At 38.9% G+C, this 25,649-nt stretch overlaps 1 protein-coding gene across 23 annotated transcripts in view; it reads left to right on the forward strand.

Moving 5' to 3' along the window:
• LMO7 (LIM domain 7) overlaps positions 1-25,649 on the forward strand; it is a 231,635-nt gene that overhangs the window by 157,532 nt on the left and 48,454 nt on the right. For 11 of the 23 annotated variants that reach the window (XM_032277371.1, XM_032277375.1, XM_032277373.1 and 8 more), the window contains 10 exons: positions 1,338-1,368; positions 2,565-2,678; positions 6,592-6,790; positions 10,173-10,425; positions 10,833-11,036; positions 11,365-11,646; positions 11,968-12,171; positions 13,313-14,032; positions 15,002-15,031; positions 23,478-23,595. In XM_032277371.1, the coding sequence (XP_032133262.1) occupies positions 1,338-1,368; positions 2,565-2,678; positions 6,592-6,790; positions 10,173-10,425; positions 10,833-11,036; positions 11,365-11,646; positions 11,968-12,171; positions 13,313-14,032; positions 15,002-15,031; positions 23,478-23,595 (2,155 nt within the window). The remainder of the gene's footprint in view (positions 1-1,337; positions 1,369-2,564; positions 2,679-6,591; positions 6,791-10,172; positions 10,426-10,832; positions 11,037-11,364; positions 11,647-11,967; positions 12,172-13,312; positions 14,033-15,001; positions 15,032-23,477; positions 23,596-25,649) is intronic. The other 12 variants (XM_032277381.1, XM_032277382.1, XM_032277384.1 and 9 more) reach the window with 6 other exon arrangements.

Genomic DNA, 25,649 nt, shown 5'->3' on the forward strand with positions numbered 1-25,649 from the left:
ATGTGCCATAATTTATCTATAACAATGTGAAAGACATCTACACTGCTTCCAGTTTATATTGTGATGAATAGTGCTGTGATATACCTTCTCATATATAACATATATAAGCATTTATGTTGGGTGCATACCTAGGAATGGAATTATTAGGTCATAGAATATCATTGTATTTAGCTTGAATAGATATTACCAAGTGGCTTAAGAGTTGAAGTAGTTAAAACGATTTGCATCTCCACCAGTAGTGTGAGAGTTGATGAATTTTATTGCTGAGATGTCTTTTGGGAGATGTGTGAGAGGTGCAGGCTATTCTTAGGTTCATTTCAGTACATTTGTTTTCTGGAAAGGAATGGTCATAGTTGCCTTGTTGATTCTTTGAAAGCTAAGTTAAAAATTTGTCTCTGTGTACACACACTCTCCTTTTTCTTTGTCTTTGTATACATGAATATGTATGTGTTTTATGTTGATGTCTTCTACATACATAGATGTGTGTATTTTATTTTACAAATATGTGACTGTGCTATTAGACTGGACAGGCCACTTAGAAGTTTTCTCACTTAGGCTCCTACAAGTCTCTGAATTCACACTGATCCTGCTTAAGTGTCTCTAATGAGGGGAAGTGCATTCTTTTAGGATGACCCCTCCCTTTGTTAAGTAGCATGTTGTTGCTTCTTCGACACTGTGGTGCTGTCTGCCTCTTTCTAACTTCTCCCATGAATATCATGCCCTTTCTTAGGTAAGCAAAAAACCCATGATTCACATAATACAGTGAAGTTTCTTCAGGCAGAGGTTCATGGCTATTTTTTAAATGGCCACTTTTCAACATTTGCAGGGTCAAGGTCTCTGAGCAGTTTGCTCTGGGGAACTTGGATGAAAAACCGTAAGGTGATGGGAAAAAAAAAAACCCTCAGTGCAAAGTCTCCTCTATTTTTCTTCCTATTTTTAAGGTTGTTGTTTCTTTTTCTCCCATTTCCCAGTTTTTCATTCATGAGCAAACTGATGCCCCCTCATTGGGTTTAAAAATTGTTTAAGATGGAAATACAAAAAATGCATATTATGTATTTAAAAATTAGACTAAAATGAATAAAATGAAAAATTAGCACTGCTTTCTATAGAACACTGAAAATTGCGTTAATGAATGTCAATGAGTATAGAAAATCAATGCATTACACTTTTGTCAAATCAATGAATATGGAAGAATTCTTCTGATGGAGATCATATGAGTGCTAAGAGAGTTGAACTTCCAGGTGATATTAATATTCATAGAACTTTAGAATAAAAATGAGTTTTTAATTATTTAAGGTTCACAGATATTACCTAATAGATATTTTCTTTCTTTACAGGCAAGAAGAGACTGATAGGAGAGTAAAAAATGTAAGATACATTTACCTTAATGGAGCATTATAAGTGGCTTTCACTTCCATGTTCTATAAGAAGGCAGTGAATCTGAAAGTATACTCTATATACCTTTTCCAATTAAATTTTTACTACAAACCAGTCAGTTACAAACAGTAAATATCTTTAAATGTATGCCTTACAACAAATGGTTAGATTGTTCCACTCCCACTGATAAGGGAAAACATGTGGTATTTGGTTTTCTGTTCCTGCATTAGTTTGCTGAGGATAATGGCTTCCAGCTCTGACCATGTCCCTGCAAAGGACATAATCTTTTTTTTTTTTTTTTTTTTTTTTTTTTTTTTTTTTTTATGACTGCATAGTGTTCCAGAGTTGAACAATGAGAACACGTGGACACAGGGAGGGGAACAACACACATTGGGGCTTGTTGGGTGATGGGAGAGCAAAAGCCTCAGGATAAATAGCTAATGCATTTGGGGCTTAATACATAGGTGTTGGGTTTGATAGCAAACCACCACGGCACACATTTACCTATGTAGCACACCTGCACATTCTGCACATGTATCCCGGAACTTAAATTTAAAAACATTTGGGTTGAATGGTATAAGAAGATAGGTTAGATTTAGAAAGCTGTTATGTGTTAGTAGTACAGTAAAGGCAAGTAAACACATTTTCAGATTTTTATGGGAGTAAATAGGAAACGACCAATTCAGACTTTAAGGAAGAACACTAAATGTTTAAGGACTCTGGGTAATTGTTCAATGTAGACTCATACATCTTACAATATTTTATGCAAATTGAAAGAATATCTAAAAATGTTGCAGCTTTATTTTTAAAAAGTTTAATATCCTTATTAAGGAAGCTGAGAATTATTGATGTTTAGGTGATCATTCTGTAAATTCGATGAAAAAATACTGATTGCTTTAGAAGTTACATTTGTGTTTTCTCTTATTTTTTCCCTTTTCATATATACTAGTAGAGTATATGAATGAATACCTTTTGGAGTCTGGACTTTTGGTCTAAGAACTTGCTCAGAGACAGGAGAATTTAGGAAGAAAAATTAAGATTTTTAATGACTTTCCCATAAACTTAAAAGAAGGTCTCCTTTTCAACAATAGAGTCATGTGCGCTATCATTTATCTACAGTACTCACCTACATTTGAGCTTGCAATTGGTTGCTAATAGACTGATTGTTCATGGATTTTTTTTTAAAGGTTTTGATAACATTGTACTGGCTGGGAAGAAAAGCACAAAGCAACCCCTACTATAATGGTCCCCATCTGAATTTGAAAGCATTTGAGAATCTCTTAGGACAAGCCTTGACGAAGGTGAGTAAACCACATCCGTGTGAGATTACTACTGTGATACAGTACCACTACGTTCCCTTCCTCCTCTCTTCTCCTTTTTCTTCTCCTTCTCCTCTACAACAACGTATGGCAACTCTGACTGTCTTTGTCCCACTCTTGATTGGGCTGAGTAAAGAAATTGTTACTCATTTACTGGCTTTATATGTCACCACCAAGGAGTGAGTTGAGTCTATTCCAGAGCAATTTCCAAGGTTTAGAGACTTACTTTTTAATTCTACATAATTTGGTGACACATGCATTGGCTTCCTTCCCTACACACTTTATATAGCTTAAGTATTTCTATACTCGTTGTAAACTCAACCTGTAGTAGACAGGTGCTTCCTGGACTGTTAACGTGCATGGAATATACTCAATTTCTTTGCAATAATGTGTTGTTGTTATAGGTGATGGTCTTTAATGCCCACACTTAAATATCCCCACAATTCTACCACGCTGCCTCTGTTTCCAAAGAGTAGTACATGGTGTGAACTGGAACTTCATACAAGGTTTTGAAGTTAGAATCCTTTGTTTTATACACATTTCTGGTCATGCATATTCTGGAATCAATGTGACAGCCTTTTGAATTCTTGAGGACCATTTGAAGAGAGCCAAGTGCTAGGACTGACCATAGTTCTGCCAAGTCTTCATTTATAAGATCTATACGGGAATACAAATCCGTGGGTAGGGGTATTTATTCAGGGAAATTTGTAGGACTCAGAAGAGCCCTTTTGTATAGTTGCAATAGCGTTTCATCATCTAATTAGTAGTCATTGTTTCATGGGTTTCTCTAATGGTTAAATGATACCGCATAAGTAAGGCATTTAGCGTTAGTCTCTAGCACATTGTAAGGTTGCAATAAATGTTGGTTGCAGTGATTGGAAGATAGAAATTTTAGACCAGGATGAACATGATCACCTTGCCTTACATCTACCTTGATCTTTTTTCTTTGTTTTTTGAGATGGAGTCTCGCTCCCTTCACGCAGGCTGGAGTGCAGTGGTGCCATCTAGGCTCACTGCAACCTCCACTTCCTGGGTTCAAACGATTCTCCTTCCTCAGCCTCCAGAGTAGCTGGGACTACAGGTGTGCACCACCACACCTGGGTAATTTCTGTATTTTTAGTCTAGACAGGGTTTTGCCATGTTGGCCAGGCTGGTCTCGAACTCCTGACCTCAGGTGATCCCCCTGCCTCGGCCTCCCGAAGTGCTAGGATTACAGGCGTGCATGAGCCACCATGCCCAGCCACATCTACCCTGATCTTTAAATAATTTTGCCTGAGCCCAGCCACAATACAGCAATTCCTGTTCACCCCCCAAATGTAAGAAGTCAATAACACTCTATTCAAATTCCTTGAATAAGTTAATTCAAGAAACAGCTGCGATATTAACATGCATACACATTGTAGTAAGTGTTGAGAAAACACTCATAAGAGATTACCTAGCCTCACAAAGCACAATTGTCTGAGATAGATGAGCACATTGGTCACTGCAATGAAGAATGGTGAGGCTCTAATGGAGGAATTTCAGGGGGCTTTGAACATAGGGAGAGCCTTGCCTTATAGTTATGTCAGCTAAGAAAACTTTTGGTTAAAAACTGTGTGGGACTTTGACTTATGTACTAGTGCTCTCTTTATCACTTTTGGTCCTTCTAATGACAGTCTGACTCAGATTGAATAATCCTAATACAGTGTCTATGCCAGGAATGCTTTGTCAAAGGCTGTTTCCTGCTACCAGTTTCAAAATCAGAGGGAGTAGATGAAGACTTTATGGTAGATAAAACTATCGTTGTGGTTCTATTATTCTATGATAATAAAGTGATAATAACTGTAGAGGCATGTGACCATATCACTAGTTTTGTATCAGTTCTATTGAAATCAAAACCAATGTGTTCATCAGGCTTTTCCCATTTAACCAGATAATGCCTAAAAGCAAACATAACATACCAATTAAAAATCACTGGTGTAAGTTGTAACAGCTCAGTCATCTTATAAGTTGGAGGTGACTCATTTTAGGTGACTCGTCAGGGTGCCTCCTTAAAAGCCAGGCACCAGGGTCAGACAGGTTATTTTAAAACTGAAGTGACTGCCATCAATAACTTTAACATTTATGAGGTGAAAAATCCATCTTGTGTGTTGAATTCTAAGGCCTTAGCAAGTACATGTCTAAGAAACCTGATGGATCTAAACACTTAAATTAAAAAAAAAAAAAAAAACTTTCTGTATTTGAGAAAAATTTTGGCAGCACAAGCACTAGGCCTGGCTTCTGCATCCGCTTGGAAGTGGCAGGATGTAAGGTAGGCACTTGCATTTTCATGACAGGATGCCAACTCTGATTCCAAGGTTTCTGGCATCTAAACCACATGAAACCTCCCTGAAAGCTACTAGACCTTATTGGTGCTCCAAACACGCGTCAAACAATTAAATCATGAATTGACAGTATTACGTCAAAAGTATGCCTGAGACAGCTGCTAATTAATTATTCACTGCAAACACTCTTCAGCTTTTTTCTATGTTGAAAATATTTATAATTGAAAGAAGAGTACAACAAATACCCAGATACACAACCTCAGGTTCAATTATTATAATTTTCCATTCTGGCTTTATCTACATAGGTGTTTATCCATCTATGTTTTTACTTAACCATTTTAATATAAATTACAGATGTATTTCTCCCCCAAATACTCAGTATACATCTCCTAAGAATATAAATATTCTTCTATATAGCTACAGCATTGATTATACTTAAGAAAACTCAGATATTCTCCATTATCTAATATTCAGTTGATAATAAAACTTTCTTAATTGTCTCCAGCTATTTTTCATAGCACTTTTTAATCTGAATCATGACTTAAGGGTCACATAATAGTTTGATTGTTAGTAATTACTAGGTTCTTTAAACTGTCTCTTTATTACTAAGCTCGTCTGAAAGCAACATTTCTGATTTTTACTGTGACAAAATTATCTTCACCATATTAAAAAATTGTTACTAGTCAGTCATTGATAAGTATAAGTCAGGACTGTGCCATGGGCTTTGTAAATTTTACTCACATCCTATTGTTTAAAAAGCCAGGTTATATTTTGTCACTAGCATTCATAGAAGAATATTAATTAAATGTGCTTATCTTGAGTAAGTTCTGTGTAATTCACAAACCTACAGTTAACATCATTTGCGATGTTTCTGTGTATCCTTTATTTGAGCCAAGCAAATATTTTATTTAGGTCCAGAGAGAATAAGTTTTATATGTCGCAAACAAGTATATGCTTCTCTTGATTCAACAAGAAGGATAACTCAGCGGCCAGGACCTTAGAACTAGGTTGTGTAACTAGTGAAAGTAATTGAATTCTGTGAAATGTATGCCCACTTGCTCCTTTTTATTTTTTTGGGGAAGGAAGTTAAATAACTTCAGTTGTTGAAGTTTTATGTTATATAAGCCATCCCAAATGTTTCCTGGAGATAGACTGAATATAATCTTGTTGATTAATCTCCTTTTGGTTGGCTAAGTTAAGGTTAATTTTTCTCTTTGACTCTTTTCATATTTATTGCTAGAGAACTGTGATAATTGATTTTAACACTTCAATGTTATCCTGAACTTCCATTAAATGAGTCCCCTTCCTTATTTTTAAATAGAACATAGGTACTAGTTTATTAAATAATATTGGATATCTCCTTATTGTTGCTTTGAATATTGAATACCTCCTTATTGTATCAGTTGTGGGGAAACGATTATAGATTTATTTTCTGTTTTTCATCAGCTTTTTTCTATGTCTGACAAAGAAACCTCATTGCTTCACATGTCAAATGAAGCCCAACTTAAATTAGGCAAACAAGCAAGTAATAACCAATTATATTTTTTGGAAGTTTATTTAACTTACTGTTCTTTAAAACATGTTTTCTTTAGGCACTTGAAGACTCCAGTTTCCTGAAAAGAAGTGGCAGGGACAGTGGCTACGGTGACATCTGGTATTCTGAACGTGGAGAATTTGTTGCTCCTTCAAGGCACCATAAGAGAGAAGATTCCTTTGAAAGCTTGGACTCTTTGGGTTCTAGGTCATTGACAAGCTGCTCCTCTGATATCACGTTGAGAGGGGGACGTGAAGGTGTGCTGTGCTTTTGGCTGTCAGTCTATTTGTTTACGTATCAAGGGAGAACTGGGAACAGGACAGAGTAGAAAAATGGAGTGAAAACTAGGCAAAAATTTCATTTAGAAGTGGATTTTCATAGAGACGCAAGTATAATTGGGGGTTTTGTTATTTTTTCCTCCTTCATGGTAGTGATAGTTTCATTTTTGAAAAATTTCACTTCTGGAAAGTACTGTGGCCTGTTTCATCAGTGGTAATCTATCCTGGCTCCTCTCTCCAGATTCAGGCTTAATAATCTGTGTTCATGCGTTCTATAAGCTGATATATCAGAACATAAAAAGGAATATAAGATTCTGCAAAAAAAAAAAAGTCCTCTTCTAGTTACTAATTTTCATCCTTGGCTTTTTTCAAAAGATTAAAAAAATTCTCTTAAGCAAAAACAAGAAAAATATTTTTACAATTATTTCTATAGATGAGAAGAAATGATTGCTATCTATCATGACAGAATGTTATGTTAAACTTTGTAGATTGAGTAATGTACCACCACTAATGTGCTGGTAGAAATCCTCCTTTGGTCCTTTCAGGGTCAGAGCTAACCCAAGACAGAGCAAGTGTGAAAGGAACATGTTAGAGACATTCTGTTGTGGGAAGGAACCTTCTTTCAAAATCCCAAGCTTATGGTCAGTTCAGTTATTTCAGTGCACATCTTAATCCTGTGGCCGTTGGGTACAGTGTCAGCAATTTCTGACTGTACATCTCCAGCTATTCAGATTTGACTAGATTGAAATCACAAAGTTTTTTTTTGAAATATTTCTGTGCTTCTGCCAATTCCAATGTGAACACATTGAGTTCTGGCTGTGAGTTTGTGCTTGATTGCTAGGGATTTTACATTGCTCATGTATCTGGAATATTACTTTTATATTTCTAGATATTTTTCCTAGCATATCTATTATAAAAAATATCAAAAATCCACAAACTTAAAATAATTCTATAGTGAGCACACATGTATTCGCCGCCGAATTCTGCCATGATGTTTTATTATGCGTACTTTATCTTAAACCTGTCTCTCTCTCTTTCCCCCTGCCTCTTTCGTTCTCTATACAGTTTAATCATCTTGTTTTTTGAGGCATTTCAGAGTATATCACACTCGTCCTAAATACTTCAGTATGCACATCATTAACTGGACTTTATTCTTTGTTTTACTTCTGATGTAAAACTTACATAAATACGACATACTAGGAATTTGTTTTCCAAAAAAATCAATCAACAATTTATTAACCATGGTAACAAAAAACATGAATTCTTTATCTTTCAGACTAGTAGTAGTTTTTAAAAATGAAAAATAAAAAATGTGAAAGGCTATGTAAGCATTAATCTTTATATCACTGCCACATGTATTGGCTATTTGCTATCTAGGTGTGACATTTTCATAGCCCAGATGACGATTACAATACGTTTAAGGAAATGAATCTGAGTATGTGATTCATCTGAGTGGTTAGAGCTGTAAAAGCAGAGGCATACATTCTGAACCCGCTGTATTTCTTTGTCCTGACGAAGAACCTACTCCATGTAATGATTGACTTTATATCTAGCTAAGGAATAAAAGGAGAAAAGACAGAGGGCGTGCGGGAATATGCAGGCTTCAGTCAGTTCGGATGCAGTGGCCTGCCCAGTGGTTGGAGGCTAAGTCACCTTCTCAGATCCTTGTTGGAATGGGCACCTGTACATGTAACCAAGAGCAGAGGGCCACTGTCACATCCCTTCCTGATCTTGGAAAAGGGGCTGCAGACCCTGTTTAAAGAGTGCAGACGTGAAGTCTTGGAAATTACAACTAAGCAGGGAAAAAAATGGAGGCAGCAGGATGATAAAGCTCTTTTGTGATCGGCATGTTAAAATTCTGCTGCTACCCTCTAGATGGTAGTCCTAAATTGACGAACACTGTAAGTAGAATAATACTTTTGGGATAACAGAATTGCAATGTCACATTCTCTAGTTTTGTATGAAAACTCATATCAAAAATGATATTTTGGGAAAAAAATCCTCTCCAGGGTACCATACTGGACCCCCCCCCCCCAAAAAAAAAAGACTTTATCTTAAAAATTAAAAATAGGCTATTTGTGACTTAAAAATTCCACATGTATAGATTTTGGCAAGAGTCGTTGATATACTTATTGGAAATGAGATATAAATGTCTTACTTTTTAGAAGGTGTTAAAAAGAAAGCACCAGACTATTGACTACTACTCCTCATGGTCATAGCTGTGTTTACTTTCTCTCTTTTGCTAAGACTTTACTCTCCTTTTACTCTGTCCCTGCCTTAGAGCTGTATGTTAAGTGACTTCCTGTAGACGCTTCTCAGTGTGATTTACTGTAGCTTCCTGCCAGGCTGGAGGGAGAAGAGACTGCCTTTAACTCAGGCTAACCCTGCAGGTGCTCTACCTGCTGAGAGCTTATAGCTGCCAGGCTCTGTGCACAGCCAGTCCGGGAGAGAACCCTGGTGTGAAGTAACACATTCAAACCTTGACAAATGCACAGGAGGCAGGAAGAGAAGAAGGGCAAGAAGGAGAGAAAACTTGGCTTGGATCTGTAGTGTTGTTCTCTCCTCTTTTCTTCCTTTGTCTTTAAAAGCGTATATTTCTTCTTCTTTTAAGAAAGCAGATTACTATTTGTATCTCTCTGAGCTTGAGGGGTATCAAAGAGTATTCTTTTGAATTTTTGTTTAAATGATGTTGAATCATAGTACAAGGTTCCCAGTGTTATTTCCATGGCCACTTAGAAGAAACTGTGAGTTCTGTGCCCTCATTTGGGCGTAAGAGTTGAGATTCCTTTGGAACTTAAGAAGTCGTCCAGTTCAACCTCATAGTTAATGTGTGATTCCAGTTCATATGATCTATCCAGACCCTTTGCAAGCCTGGTTTTTTTTGTTGTTGTTGTTCCTTCTCTTTCTTTCTACATCTTTCCTGATCTCTCCGCTCATATAAATTATAGATAGCTGCATGCCTTATTTTAAATTACTGAGTTCCCCTAGAATTATTTTTGCATGTTGTTTTAAGTATCTGTGACTCCATTGCTAGATTTTACTTCTATGTATTACATCAACAAATCTTATGGAAAATCATGGAGGCAGAGACTGAAGAAAAGGGGCTCACTAGTAAAATAGGACTTTTTCTGCTTTGAGCCTACAACAGCTAAAGAATGTACTGCATGTGCCTCCAGTATGCAAAGCAAGTTCCTCCTAATGGATCTTATCACAACTTCGTGACAAATTTCTAAAAATAATCCCTGCAGTTAGCAGTGGCAGCACTGGGTTTCTAAGGCAAAGACAAAGCAGGCGCGCTGTGTGGGTTTCAGTTAGGCGAATAATCTGGAGAGTAAAGCTAATTCTTGTGCCTCCTTTATAGGTTTTGAAAGTGACACAGATTCTGAATTTACATTCAAGATGCAGGATTATAATAAAGATGATATGTCGTATCGAAGGATTTCGGCTGTTGAGCCAAAGACGGCGTTACCCTTCAATCGCTTTTTACCCAACAAAAGTAGACAGCCATCCTATGTACCAGCACCTCTGAGGAAGAAGAAGCCGGACAAACATGAGGATAACAGGAGAAGCTGGGCAAGCCCAGTTTATACAGAAGCAGATGGAACGTTTTCAAGGTACTGAGATGGGATGTGATTTCTGAGTGTCATATGCTTTTTCAATGTGGTGGGATGTTAAATGTGGTAAAAAAGAATGGTTCTTAAATGTGTTTCCTAGATAATACATTAAGCTTGACTAGTGAGAATATTTTTCATCCCTCTATTTTTAGTTATACATATCTCGAAGCTATTTCTTCGGTTTTAGAATGTCAGCATATGATTTGCTGGGTCTTTTTTTAGCTGCATGACTTCAGTTTATTGGTATTTTTCAGCTTACCAGATAATTTATGTTGTTTATGATGAACCCTGCTATGTCATGTTTTTCCTTTTTTGATTGATATTAGTGGACATGAAAAGAATCCTTTAATTTCTCAGCAAATTAGCAGAACAGAGTGTGGTTTTGCAAATCCAGCTTCCTATCACAGGGAGGCGTGCGGTTTTGAAAGTGGTTCGGACTCTGAGGATGAACGAAGGTTTCCTGACGTAGTTTTGGATGACTTAGCCAACCGTAGATTCCAAGTGAAAAAGAGGCCCCAGAGTTTCATCTCGAAAATCACCTCTCCTAACTCTTGTCCGCAAATATTTTCTCCTGCTGATGTGTTCGCCAGTGGGCTATATGGACTGACGAGGTCAGAAACACTTGTCCTGGATCTGGCTGTCTATCATGCTTCTGATTTTAATTCAGAAAGTAACACCCCAAATCATTTGTAATGTACCTCTTTCTTTTAACACAGCTTCTAATGCAGTATCTTTGGCCCATGTATGTCTAGCTATCCTTGAATTCAAATGAGATGCTGTTATCATAACTTTGTCCTAGGAACTGTGGTGGTGACAGGAATGGAAACTAATTTGCTTTGTTCACGGTGGTGTGAACTTTGTGAGCGAGAAAGCATGCCGTTTGTGTTCTGTGTCACAAATGCTCATGCAGTCTCTTAACCGGTTGGATGTTTTGAACAGTAATCAGAGGAGGACTTGGGGCACCAGTGTGGAGAACTGGCCAACTGTACAAGGAACTTCAAAGTCCTCTTGTTATTTGGAAGAGGAAAAAGCAAAGACAAGGAGCATACCCAACATCATAAAGGATGATCTTTATGTGCGCAAGCTAAGTCCAATCATGCCAAACCCAGGGAATGCTTTTGATCAGTTTCTTCCCAAATGTTGGACCCCAGAAGATGTGAACTGGAAAAGAATAAAAAGGGAAACTTATAAGCCATGGTATAAGGAATTTCAGGGATTCAGGTTTGTTGTTGTGCATGTTTCTGTTACACCAGTGTTCACTGAATACCCCAGCTGGGGTTCTATGTGCATGTTTTTTTTTTTTTTTTTTTTTTTTTTTTTAAATAAAAATAAGAGAGACGAGAAAGTCTAATTAGTCCTCTAGCATCTACAGAACCTATATAATGGAAAGGAATTTCTGTTTAAATTTAAACCTGAGGATCTGGATCTGAAAAAGTCCTGTTCTATACATAGCCATCGCATGGCATTATTTTTAGTAGTTCTGCTTTTCTCCAATTCCTTGTCTCATTCCCTCCTCCCTTCTTTTCTCCATGTCACTCACAGTAAAAGGAATTCAGACTCTGAGGATGAGGACTCAGATTCTGACAGAAGCGCCACCATTTTTAGTAGAGCACGAAAAGCGGAGCGTAGGCTAGACGGCAACTGCCAAAGACCTTCCCTCTTGCTGGAATTAGCTACCAAACGGGCTGTAAAACCGCCGGACTCCCATGCAGCCAGGAGAAGCAGTAGTGCTTCGGATGAGCCCAGGTGCCCCTGTCTGTATGAGCCTGCCTGCTGGGGGTCTGGCCTCAGACACCCCTCTGCCCGCTTCTGCTGCTCCATTAACCTGGGACCTGATTGCACTGAATCAGGAAACCTGACTCACTTAGTGGACTTAATACAAAAGCATAATGTATAACACGCTGCTTTCTGTGCCACTACGTCAGCTTGGAAGTCTGTAGGATATATTTACATGTGGCAGTTCTTTTGAGAAGCCAGTTCAAAAAGTCTTGTTAGAAAGTTTACCTAATTTTACAGTTGTGCTGTGTGTGGAGATGTGGAGAAAGGAAATAACTTTTAGGTAAAGACTGAGAAGGGCAAGTCTAGGGAAAATACAAAGGGAAGATTCCTTGAGCTCTTTTATAAAACTTCAGAGCAGTATATTTTCCCTTTTTCCTGCTGATTGTATGTACCTATTGCATAAAGTGCATGATGCCCAACTCATGAGCTTTTAAAGATTATTCCTCTTGTTCAGAGGGAACTTAGGCCACTGTGTTGGCAAATGGAATGAGAAAGGGGTACCAGGGGCTGGGCACAGTGGCTCATGCCTGTAATCCCTGCACTATTGGAGGCCAGGACAGGTGGATCGCTTGAGATGAGGAGTTTGAGACCAGCTTGGCTAAAATGGTGAATTATCATCTCTACTAAAAATAGAAAAATTAGCCAGCCATTGTAGGGAGCACCTGTAATTCCAGCTACTCGGAAGGCTGAGGGAGATCAATCACTTGAACCCAGGAGGCAGAGATTGCAGTGAGCTGAGATTGTGCAACTGCACTCCAGCCTGGGTGACAGAGTGAGACTCCATCTCAAAAAAAAGGGGGTACCAGGGAGTGGCTCTCCTGGCTTAGTCCACTCTCCAGCCCCATCAGTGGCCTCTATGGTGCCCAGCTTTCCTGAGAAGGATAATCTGCTCCTATTTCTTTAGAGAGTATCCAGAAAAATCCTGGGTGTTGGATTAAATGCTAGTCTGTCTTCTTAGCAAGAGTGCCCCCAGTGATCCTCTAAAATAATTTATTCTTAGCAACTGGCTAGCTGGTCTGCTAATTACCTTTGGCTAGTGGATCTGCTAATTACCTTTTCTTCCCAAACTTAATAAGATTCTCTTTCCTTTTTCCTTTCTGTGCATCAGTCAGTTTTTACTGCTTCAGGCCCTCCAAACATACTCTGATGACATCTTGTCTTCCGAAACACATACCAAAATTGATCCCACTTCTGGCCCAAGGCTCATAACCCGCAGGAAGAATCTCTCTTATGAACCAGGCTATAGAAGAGATGACTTCGAGATGGCAGCCCTGGTTCCTGACTTAGAGAATGATGATTTCTTTGTCAGAAAGACTGGGGCTTTCCATGCAAATCCATATGTTCTCCGAGCTTTTGAAGACTTTAGAAGGTTCTCTGAGCAAGATGATTCTGTAGAACGAGATATAATTTTACAGTGTAGAGAAGGTGAACTTGTTCTTCCGGATTTGGAAAAAGACGATATGATTGTTCGCCGAATTCCAGCACAGAAGAAAGAAGTGCCGCTGTCCGGGGCCCCAGATAGATACCACCCAGTCCCTTTCCCTGAACCCTGGACTCTTCCTCCAGAAATGCAAGCAAAATTTCTCTGTGTACTTGAAAGGACGTGCCCATCCAAAGAAAAAAGTAATAGTTGTAGAATATTAGTTCCCTCCTATCGGCGGAAGAAAGATGACATGCTGACGCGTAAGATTCAGTCGTGGAAACTGGGAACTACGGTGTCTCCCATCAGTTTCACCCCTGGCCCCTGCAGTGAGGCTGACATGCAGAGATGGGAGGCCATCCGGGAGGCCAGCAGACTTAGGCACAAGAAAAGGCTGATGGTGGAGAGGTCAGAGTGTGTTTCTGCAAGGATTTTGCTTGTAATGGATGGTCTTGTGTGACTTTTCTCATGCGAGAAAGCAGCTCATCGTGTTGCTCAACTCTGCATGTCACGTGCCATTTTGAAACATCCCATAAAGTTTAATTTGCTTTAAAAAAAACCCTCAGTCGTTTTGTAGAATAAGTGCAATTCCATATTTGCATATCTCTAAATCACTTACTTAGGCCTGTTTAAGACTATATATACATAAAGGTTGCCTTTCACTTAAGCAGTACTGTGGTACTATTCAGCAATATGAAATTTCATAAAATATTTTCCAACTTACATTTACAGACTTCTCATGTTCAGGCATTTCTGTAACAGTCTGGTTATAGTTTGGTTTGATGTGTTACTCACATTTTGGAATGTCTGATTTTTGGTGGGGAAGAGTAAAATTTTCCCTTAAAATATGGCATTGCAAATTTCATCTAACTTAATTTTTGTTTTTGGCCTAGGTTTCTTGGACTATCAATTTGTAGCTTATTTTTATTTATAAAGTTCAATGCAAACTTTGACGTTAAAATGCATGGATGGTATTTGTTGTCTGCTGAATTTTGTATGTATGTAATCATGGCCATTTTGATAGTTTATATTATGCAACTTGCCTTTTTATGAATGTTCAGTTTGTTGAACCTAGGAAAGGACAAATCTAATTAGGTTGAATAAAATTAGAGGATCCAAAGCTAATTTACCCGTCCTTTTCTTATGGATGCATTAGCCGACAGTCAATTGAGGAAATTCTTCATTTTGCTTAATCTGAATTTCTTAAGATAGGAAATTGATGAGAACTTGAGACATGATCAAGAATGTGATGGAAGAAGTGACCTTTTGAGATTTGTCCATCTCCAATTAGATTGTTAAGTGAAAGACATTAAACGTTTACAAACTAATACAACTGGGAAAAATGACTTTTTAATTTTTGGTTTTCTGGTTTCTTAGACTCTTTCAAAAGATTTATGGTGAGAATGGGTAAGTTATATGGTTCACAGTAAAATATCTATGCATATTGTTTGTTCTTTGTTTAACTTACCGTATTTCTGGCATGGCGTGTCACTAAATGGGGATGCTGTGTGCTGTGCATGAAATTTTTAAAAGGGGAACTCTTTATTTTGCAACCTAATGGTAGTATTTCTGTGTCTCAGTGCCCAGTGCATGACAAAATAGTTTGTTTTGTTAGAAATTTAAAATTCAGGTCCATCCCTTTGTTTTTTTTCCTTTTTAAAAATTTAATGAGTTGATTAAAAGTAACAGAAACACTTGCCTAAGACTAGGTATATGTATTTTGGTATTTGATTGCTGCATAGACTAAAATTCTGATTTGCGGATGCTAAAGCCCAAATGACTACATTTTAGAAAATCTGCGATAGGCAAAGAATATGAGCATTTACTTCAAGTTTAGAATATACGCAGTTGACATTATCTGTATAATCGGCCCCCTGGGAACTTTGTTAGTAGGGAAGCATTAATCTTCCCTCAGTGGTATTTGGAAGTATTATATTTTCAAGAGTCCTAATTAGGAAAAAAAAGTTATAACATAGCTATGTTTATAGTACAAAATTGGCCTTCAAAAACTGCAAAAGTCTTCGTAATTTCTAGTATCATTGTTGCAAAAATTACTTTTGTTGTTGTTGTTTTTGAGATGAAGTCTCACTCTGTTGCCCAGACTGGAGTGCAGTGGCACAATCTTGACTCTCTGCAACCTCCAACTCGCAAGTTCAAGCAATTCTCCTGTCTCAGCCTCCCGAGTAGCTGGGACTATAGTTGCATGCCATCATGCTTGGCTAGGTTTTGTATCTTTAGTAGAGACGGGGTTTTACCAGATTGGTCAGCCTGGTCTTGAACTGCTGATCTCAGGTGATTCACCTGCTGGGGCCTCCAAAAGTGCTGGGATTATAGGCAAAACTACATTTATTAGATAAATCATTTATTCATTCTTTTTTTTTTTTTTTTTTTTTATTGAGATGGAGTTTTGCTCTTGTTACCCAGGCTGGAGTGCAATGGCACGATCTCGGCTCACCACAACCTCCGCCTCCTGGGTTCATGCAGTTCTCCTGCCTCAGCCTCCTGAGTAGCTGGGATTACAGCCACGCGCCACCATGCCCAGCTAATTTTTTGTATTTTTAGTAGAGATGGGATTTCACCATGTTGACCAGGATGGTCTCGATCTCTTGACCTCGTGATCCACCCGCCTCAGCCTCCCAGAGTGCTGGGATTACAGGCTTGAGCCACACCCAGCCATTTATTCATTCTTAGTACAAAACCACAAGGTGGCTGTATCGTAATATTTTCCACCAAACTTTGTAACTTTGTGAATCTAAGGGCGAACAGTATTTGAGCAAGAGGAAGAGAGTTAAAGGAAGACAAATATTTTAATCTGCTCAAGCCTCAATAGCTAAGTATCTCCCCTTACAAGGATTTACTTCAAATATAAGGATCTCTAGTTTTGATAGCTTTTTATAATTTTGATAATTCAGAAATCTTGGAAGCTACTAAACGTGAAGCAGTATAACCATTCTAGATGCCAAAGGTGTAACTGAGCCATAGGCAACAAATTGTAAGTACTTGTTAGACACTTATTTCTTTCTTTCTTTTTTTCTTTGAGACAGAGTCTCACTCTGTGCTCAGGCTGGAGTGCAGTGGCGCAGTCTTGGCTCACTGCAACCTCCATCTTTTGGGTTCGAGCAATTCTCCTGCCTCAGCCTCCCAAGTGGCTGCAATTACAGGCATGTACCACCATACCTGGCTAATTTTTGTATTTTTAGTAGAGACACGGTTTCACCATGTTGGTTAGGCTGGTCTCAAACTCCTGACCTCAAATAATTCATGCACCTCGGGCTCCTAAAGTGCGGAGATTATAGGCGTGAGCCACCATGCCCGGCCTAGCCACTGATTTTAAAAACCAGGGTCCCTGCATGCTTTCCTTGTGCCATGCTAAGGCACATTATCCCCTATCCAGCTTATCTGCATGACGCTGAAGCATTTGCTACTCTCAAGTCATAGGAAAGCTGTTTTAACTTGATTAAAATCTCTTTGCAGCTTTAAGCATGTTGAATTGTAACTTTCAGAAGAATTTTCATTTGTAAATTAAATATAACTTTATAATGTAAGCAACTCTCATAAACAGTTGCTTTTCCTAAAGGGAATACACATACCCAGAGTACAAGTATGTGATGGGAGTGTCGAAATGTACAACCATTTCAATGGCTGGTTGTGTTCCCCTTAGTGAGGGTAAGTTATATAACTGAGTTAGAGAAGAAAAGAGAAACCTAAAACCAAAGCTTGAAAAGCTAAAGATTTTTCTGGATTAGAGCTGCAAACGTTTTCTAACCCAGGATAGTTGTTTGGTTAGTACAATATTTGTTTTAAAGGCTGTTCTGCATGCAGTTTAATGCCAAGGTAACTACACAAATAAAGCAAGATTATCTGTAAATGGAGACTGAATAATGCATGACATGTCAAACAATGGAAAGCATTATAATATGAATGTGTCTTCAGAAAACTCAAGTGTGTTTTGGACCACTTGAAGTCGAATAAGTCAAATCTATAACAAAGGATTTTTCTCTGCAGTCTATCAGTTACCAGTGTTTTTGTTTGTTTGTTTGTTTGTTTTTAAAGAGATAAGAGTCTTGCCATGTTGCCCAGGCTGGTCTTGGGCTCCTGGGCCCAAGCATTCTTCCTGCCTTGGCCTCCCAAAGTGTTAGGAGCACACATGTGGGCCATCATGCCTGGTCTTCCGGTGCTTTTCTTAAGTCGAACTGCTGCAGTAAAAATAGAAATTTAAATTGGATTAAGTGTAGGCTTTTAATCTAGAACTTGTTTCATGTTTATACTGGGTGATATTTCCCTGAACATAATGTACGTTGTCAAGCCTGGCATAGTTACCTGGAAAAGAATTGTCGCTCAACATGCTGTCATTGAAAAATAACTGCCTGTAACATGAATGCTTTCTTTCTTGTAGGGGCTGGGTTAAAGAGAAATGTGCAATATCTTTTGAAGTCTGTGACTGTTAATTTCTGGCTTGCTTTTTGTTTAACATTTAACACCTGTCAGTTTGTCTGTTTATGTTTAGTAAGATGCTTTGTATATGGTTGTTATTTCTTGTATGTGCTTTTGTCTTGCATGGTTTTATGTCTGTGTGGTTTCATGAAACTTGAAAATCTGGGCATGTGTTTTGTCAGAGAAATTAATGACAAAATTTTTGTAAGGATATGTAGAAATAATCTTGTATGTGATGAAGCTGTTGAATCTGCTGCCAGTATTAATAGGAAATGAACACTGATTCCATTTTTTCACTTAAGAGTTTAGCCAAAAGAGTCTGTAGAATTATAAAGCCATATGACAGCAAAAAAGAAGAGGAAAAAAAAGCCACTGTGAGTTATTTCTAAGGATTTCCCTCCATCCCCCCAGAGACATTTGGCAGTGCCTGGAGACATTTTTGATTGTCTCGCTGGGTGGGTGGGGGTGTGTGCACTACTGGCAACCAGGGCCTTCGTAGCCAGTGATGCTGCTGAATGCCCTGCAGTACACAGGAGTGCCCTACAACAAAGAGTTTTCTGGCACCAAAATGTCAACAGTGGTGCTGTTGAGAAACCCTCATTGAGACTCTAAATGAAAATATCTTCATCACATTGCCTTTTTATTCTAGTGCATGGTAATTCCAAAGCCTCTTGTCCAAGTTTTAGCAATGATTGCTTTTCAGAGAATTCCTATAATAACCTGAGGGAAATATACTTAGAGGTACATAAGGCAGCATATTCCTGTCTCCCTCTGAAAGTTGAGGATCCCTAACCTTAGTATCTTGAAATTTCTGTTTGCTATATGAGGTATCCATGATTTTATATTTGAGAAAATATGCTGCATGCTGGTCCTTTTTGATCCCTTACTCCTCTGTTACTCCTGTTACTCCTGGAATAAGTAGAGGAGCATAGTAGGCAGTCCGCATAGTGGAAGAAGAGAGTAAGACTTTAGCAACCTTATTTTATGATTGACACCTTCTACGTTAAACTTCCCCTTTTTCCTCGGTTTCTTCCCAAATGCTATTTTAAAAAAATTCTGTTCAACAGAAGGGCAAGATGCTAGATGTGTATTTTTTGGAAAAAATTCAGTTGCAATTCTAAATTGGAGCCCTTCCAAATAAGGAAATACAAATGAAGCAGGACTTGTCAGAGACATGTGGTTTGGCATCTAATCACCCTTCATTCAACAAAACATACTAGAGTTGTGCAGTCCTTCATAGTTTTCCCAAACAATTTTTCTGATGCTATCTCTGGTGCTTATCTCAAATCTGTGAGGCTGACAGATAGGGATGTGGAGATAGAGAAACAAATATTGCAGCTTTCCCAAGGACACGTGACTTGTGAGTGGTAGAACCGGACTAGGGCTTTGCCTCTGAGATAATTCATGTAGACTGCTTGGCGAGGTTGCTGGCACAGAGTAAGCCCTCAGAAGCTGAATATTATGCCATTAATGCTGATAAGGGAGGAAATAATTCTTTGTGATCTGGCTGAGAGACTCCTTCCTCTGCTCCAAAAGTTCTAGATTGTATCATTGTGGTCTGCAGGGACCTCTCTGATTTGAAGCAGCTTGGAAAGTTTGCTTGTGGGAGATCCCATGTAATCATGTTTTCTTTAAAGAAAGTTCATATATGGCCCAGATGGTTTAAAACATGCAACCCACACAGCCATATCCAGTTCTCATAATCCCTTCCTCACTTAGCAGGTGAGAAACTGGGGCTCGGAAATGAACTGATGTGTGTTAGGTTGGGGTGAAAATGGGCACCATGGCTGGGCCTGCAGCCCTCCGCCTCTTGGCTTGTTGTGGTGCCTGGCTCCAGCTGCTATCCAATGTGTGCAGCCTCGACGTGGGTAACTATATGTACCCTAGGGAGTGAACTGTGCTCACATTCTGCCTTACACAGAGACTTGTCTACTTCAGAGTGTATTTGGTTCACTTTTTTCACATTGAGGACTGCCTGTGTGCCAGGCTCTGCTTCGTGTTGGGGGTACCCAGGAGGAGGATGCAGCCTTTGCCATTGAGAAAGACATTTCACGGGAAGACACCTTAGCATTGCATGGTGCAGGAGGATTGGGGCCAAAGGAGAGTAACCCCTCAGACATCCTGGGCCTTCTAGCCTTCTTCCCATCACAAGATTATTAAAGTATTCATCGCATTCCTTTGTTGTTTTGTGCTGGGTTTATGTAATCTCATGTGTTGAGTGTCTAGGTACCCTCATGCCTGGTTCTTAAAAAAATTTGTTCTGCCTCCTCTTAGTGGGTCTGTCATAGTATTAGTTCAAATAGCCTCATTCTTTACAGTGTGACTTACGCGAATTTATATTCTCAAATTCACACAAATCAGTTTTATAAGTAGTCATACCTAGTTAGATATGTTACATTAATAGATCCATCTATATTCATATATGTCCTCATGTATTCTCTCTATATAATTTATTTCTTAATCATCCTTAATAAATGCTATGAAACTTTCTTCATAGGGCTGGGAATAGCCATAATAATCTTACAAAAAGAATTAGAAACATTTTAAGTATAGTAAATTTTACTTGATTAAATATGAGAAAACCTATCTCATTCTTCTCACGGATATTGAATGAGGATATCCTACACACCTTGTGCTGCTAATGTGTTTTCCTCGTAAGCAACACATGACTTGTGAGGAAGAGAATCCAAACATGCACATGCGTACACACATGCACTGTACAAGACATAAGGCTGAGGGTTTAGTACCATGAAAAAGGTGTAGCTGATGCTGTAGAGGGGTTGAGAGGAGGGACAGAGAAGCTTTGATATGGAAGAGCTGGGAAGACTTCACCAAAGTGCTGAATATTATCTAGATAATTAATTTAACACATGTATCTAGCAGGTCTGGGCCCCCTTTCAGGTACAGGTGATGTACCAGCAAACAAATTAGAAAATTCCTGCTTTATAATCTTACGGGACAAGGCAAGTGATGTGTAAATAAATGTGCATTTCTGATGGCCAGGAATGCTGTGGAGGAGAAAGGGCAAAGGACAGGTTGGGTCGGGGGAGAGGAGCATTGATTGTTTCTGTTAAGGTGGTCAGAGAAGGAAACGCAGAGGGCACATTTAAGCAGATGCCTGGAAGGGAGAGAGAGGCTATGTGACTATCAGGGTGAAGAGCATTCCAGGCAATTGAAGAGCAGGGAGAAAAGCAGGAGGTGTAAACAGGGCAGGGAGACCAGTTGGCTGGAGCAGAAGGAGTGGGAGCATGGTGCTAATGAGCACAGAGAGGGAGGTAGGAACCAGGGATGGCAGACCTCTTAAGTTTTGGAAGAACCTGCCTTTAATTTAGTGAAATGGGAAGAAAGGAGTGGGTGCTGAGTAGAGGTATACCATGATCTGAGTGCAGTCGGAAAGGACCTCTCTGGTTGCTGTTGGGTAGGAAGGGGTGGGTAATGTGATGTGATTTTTATAATAATTATAATAATCCAGGTAGGAGGTGATGTGATAATTGTTATAATCCAGGTAGCAGATGTGATGTGATTATTGTAATAATTGTAATCATCCAGGTAGGAGACACTTGGATCAGGGTGAAGTGGTGGAAGTGGTAAGAAGTGGTTGTGTTCTAGATATATTTAGAAGGCAGAGGGACAGGACTTCCTGATGGGACTAGTTATGGCATATGAGAGAAAGAGGAGAATCTGGGATGACTCCAAGATGTGTGATCTAATGTTGGGAAGGATGGAGGTGACCTTTACTGATATCAGGAAAGTGAGAAATGAGCAGGTTGTGAAGGGGACAATCAGGTTTTCTATCTGTGACAAACTTGAGATGCCTATTAGACTTCCAAGTGGAGAATGAATAGAAGTTGGATATACCCGTCTGGGTCCTGAGGAGTGAATGGCATTTAAGAAGTTATGTATACTGGTAAAGGGATTTTGAATCAGAGGGAATAGTTTAGGAAAGATGTTTGTTGAAACCGAAGGTCGGTTATTAATTTAAGAAGCCATTTTGGAAGTCTAGGTGAGTTAACTGTACTCTGATCTAGGGTGTTGGCAATACAGATGGAAAGAAAGAGACACTGAATGAAAGGGCTTGATAACTAATGGAAAGTGGGGAGAAGGGAGACACAATGCTGAAAAGTAGTTCTTAGGTTTCAGATGTGGAAGTCTGGAGGGCAGGTAGCAACATTAGTAATCATAAGAGGAAAAGCAGGTTTGGGGACAAGATTGAATTTGGTCACATCAACAATAACCATGCATTTAATGAGTTACAGTTTACAAAATCCCTTGTAGATATTATTTTAATCGGTCCTTTGACAATTGAAGTGCCTAGGGGATATCTTTGCAGAATTATTCATTCAAGGAGCAATTGGAAATGAGTCAAAGGAAAGACTGGTTCCTTAACTATGGAATTGGGAATCGCTTGGAAGTTTTATCTCCATGAGCTAGCCAAGCTAGGAATTCCTAAACTAGCTAAGAGCAAACATGCTTTAAAATAAATAATGATGGCAACTTCTTGGAAGGCAAAATTTAGATGCCCAGGCAGGAGATGTACAGTTACTTAAATAAAGTCAGGAGTGCAGTATAAAAGATCAGTAGGAAAGAGCTTCAAAGGCTCTTTCTCTCATTCCTACTTGCTCCCCAGTATTTAGATCTGACCTCTCCCCCTCCTTGAGACCAACCTCAGTCTCTCTTTGCCGTCTGGTATAGTTTACCCGGCTCTTTTATGTGCATGTAGAGAGCACACATGTGCCTGTGCCCAGTGCCTCACTCTGTTCATTGGTTTCTACTGTGGATTGAGCTCTCCCAAAGCTTAACCTCAGTCCGTCCTTGTGTTACAAGTTGAATGCATGCAAGCTGCCCTCATGAAAGAAGAGGGTTATAGAGGGAGTTCTAAAGAACTGTTAGAAACTACCTGTGGTACTTTGAGATCGAGTCTAGTGCTGTGGTAGGGCAGCTCTTATAGAATCCTTTAGAAGCAGCGGCACATTTATTCATGGTATTGAACTTGAGGAGAAAAACATCAGGTAAACATTAAATTATTGATTAGTGCCCAGAAAAGGCAGCCAAACCTCAACAGATTGTCTTTGAGGGAGATAGAAAATAAAAAGAGATGATTCTAGTGACTATTTTTTTCCCTAAAGTAATCCCTTTATGCATTGACCTCTTTAGATATAAACCTTTGGTTATATTTTTGTCAGACTCATATAGGGCTATTCTAGCCATTTTGTGAAAAAATTCACACTCGAGTGCTAGGCTCTTGTTTCTGAGTTTTGGAAAAACACCATCTATCTCTGTAGTGCTACTTTTGTGACACTATCACTGAAGCGTCTAGGTAGAAATTTAGGTGGAATTTCCAAATGTAAGTCCAACCTCAGTTTAACCCTAAGTCTGGTCATGTGAACTTCCATAGTAACCACGAGTGTTTTTATTGTAGGAGTAAGTCCATGAGTGATGTCAGCGCAGAGGATGTTCAAAACTTGCGTCAGCTTCGTTATGAGGAGATGCAGAAATTAAAATCACAATTGAAAGAACAAGATCAGAAATGGCAGGATGTGAGTATTTGGGGGGTTGGTGGGGGAGAGTGTATTTGTTTGACTATTCTTTGCCTTTCTCAAAATCAATATACTCAAGACCATTTTCCTTGCTATTACAGAATTTGGTTCTGTATAAAATGTGACCAACTTGATTTACAAAGATTTTTAAACCATTTTTTCCTATTATTGTTGCATATTTTAAAGGCCATTGTGAAAAATATACCTGAATGTTTATTTTTTAACATTTCCTGAGTTCTGAAAAATGTGAGTTGCTTCCTTGCAGTATAGTGAACTTACTCACTTGTTTATGTGGTTGAATTTGGAATATGCACAGTGAGTATACTTCTGATGGGAAAGACCTGGCCAAAGTTTCGGGAGAGAAGAGCAACAGGGCTCTGGCCGAGATCTTGGCATCAGTAAGGAGAGATGAAAAGGGTTAGTAGTTAAGAGTTAATTAAGGAGATTTGGGGAGAAATAAGTAATAGAACTCAGAGCAATATTTTGGCTGTAGAAGTCATTAATAATATGAATCAAAATGAAATGTTTTTGCAGAATTGACCTATATCCAGGTGTTTATATAGATATAGACTTAATCTTCAGTTTTGATCCTGAAGGAAAAAGCTTGACCGTTTATTTGAATAAAGTAATTGTGAAAAACTGAAGAAATGCAAAGAAATACAGTAGACAAACGATCAGAGCAAACCCAAAGGAATTTGAGGACGACTTTGTGGTGAGAGTTGAGTGACAGCATGAACACAGGAGTCAGAGTGAATCTTAATTTTCAGAGGAATTAATAGTCTCTGAAATGAAGAAACCCCTAACCTGCCTACCTTTCTAAATTCTGGTGCCTCTTTTAATTGGGAACTCAATTTAATTGTCAAGAAACAGTAGTTCAGTATCACTTTGCCAAAATACATGGTGAATTTTCTGGTATGAAAGTAAGTATTAAGGGCTTATCTGTTAGGTTAAGTCAGATAAAAATTCATGGCAGTTATGCTATAGGACTAAATGTGCATTGCTTTTGTTCTTTCTGGAAGAAGTTCATATTGGTCTCAGGCTGTTTTTAAAGCAGGAGTGCCTCTGTGGGCTGGCAAGGGATATAAACCAAACTTACTTTGCATGCCCTGGGGGTGAAGTTTGGTTTTGTCTGAGACCTTGAATGTGCTTCTGTTTGGACTGGAATGCCACTACTAGTTCTTGGCATGGCGTTTTTCTGTTTTGGAGACATGGAAAACTTTATACCTTGCAAAATGTCTTAACCCCCTGTGTATCAGAACCAGCCTAGGTTTCTGGGGGGAAGTGAAAAGCTGAATTAAGATGACTGTCCGTGGGGTCACCCAGCAAGTTTAGGCTTAACGTTCCTGGGGATATGGGAGACAGGTGTTGGTTTGTTCTCACCACATGTTCCTTATTACCCTCACCTAGGTGGACTTAACCCTTCTGAAATCGTATACTCCAGTCTCACCTTCCCAGTTAAAGCCTCTCCACAGCCTCCCCTTCCGGAGTAGAACCAGCCCCTTGGTTCTTAGGACCCCACTCTCTCACGCAATCCTGTCACACTCATTCCTGAACTTTTATTTAGATGTCTGTCTCTCCCCTGTAAACTGAGAGTTTCTTGAGGGGAACCACACCTTATGCATGTATGTATTAATAGTTCCTACACTTGGGCCTGTCTCAAAGTGGGGATTGAGCTCTGTTCGTTAAATGAAAGACAGACTGCATCTGCGCTTAACCATCATAGTTGCGTTTTTGTTTCAGTCTTACCAGTGAAACGTGTTTCACGTAACAGCCAAGTTTTTGGAGTGAGATGAAAACGAATTTGAAACAGTTCTTGATCTAATTACAAGCATTTAGCATTCTTTGTGAAGTGTGCAATGAGGCAGATACTTTCTGGGAAAATAAAAATGGGGTCTATCTTATTAGGTCAGGTTTTTCAGACAGACACAGATAAAGGCTTAGTACAGAAACACTGGCTATAAAAAGCAAAATTAGGGCACCTTGGCATCCAGTTAGAGTGAATAGTTTCAGTGATGTAATAAGATACTCTGGCACATTCTCGGTGCTAGAAATGG

This window comes from Sapajus apella, unplaced genomic scaffold (assembly GCF_009761245.1).
Source record: "Sapajus apella isolate SASKATOON/1434 unplaced genomic scaffold, GSC_monkey_1.0 scaffold9, whole genome shotgun sequence".
NCBI lineage: Eukaryota > Metazoa > Chordata > Mammalia > Primates > Cebidae > Sapajus > Sapajus apella.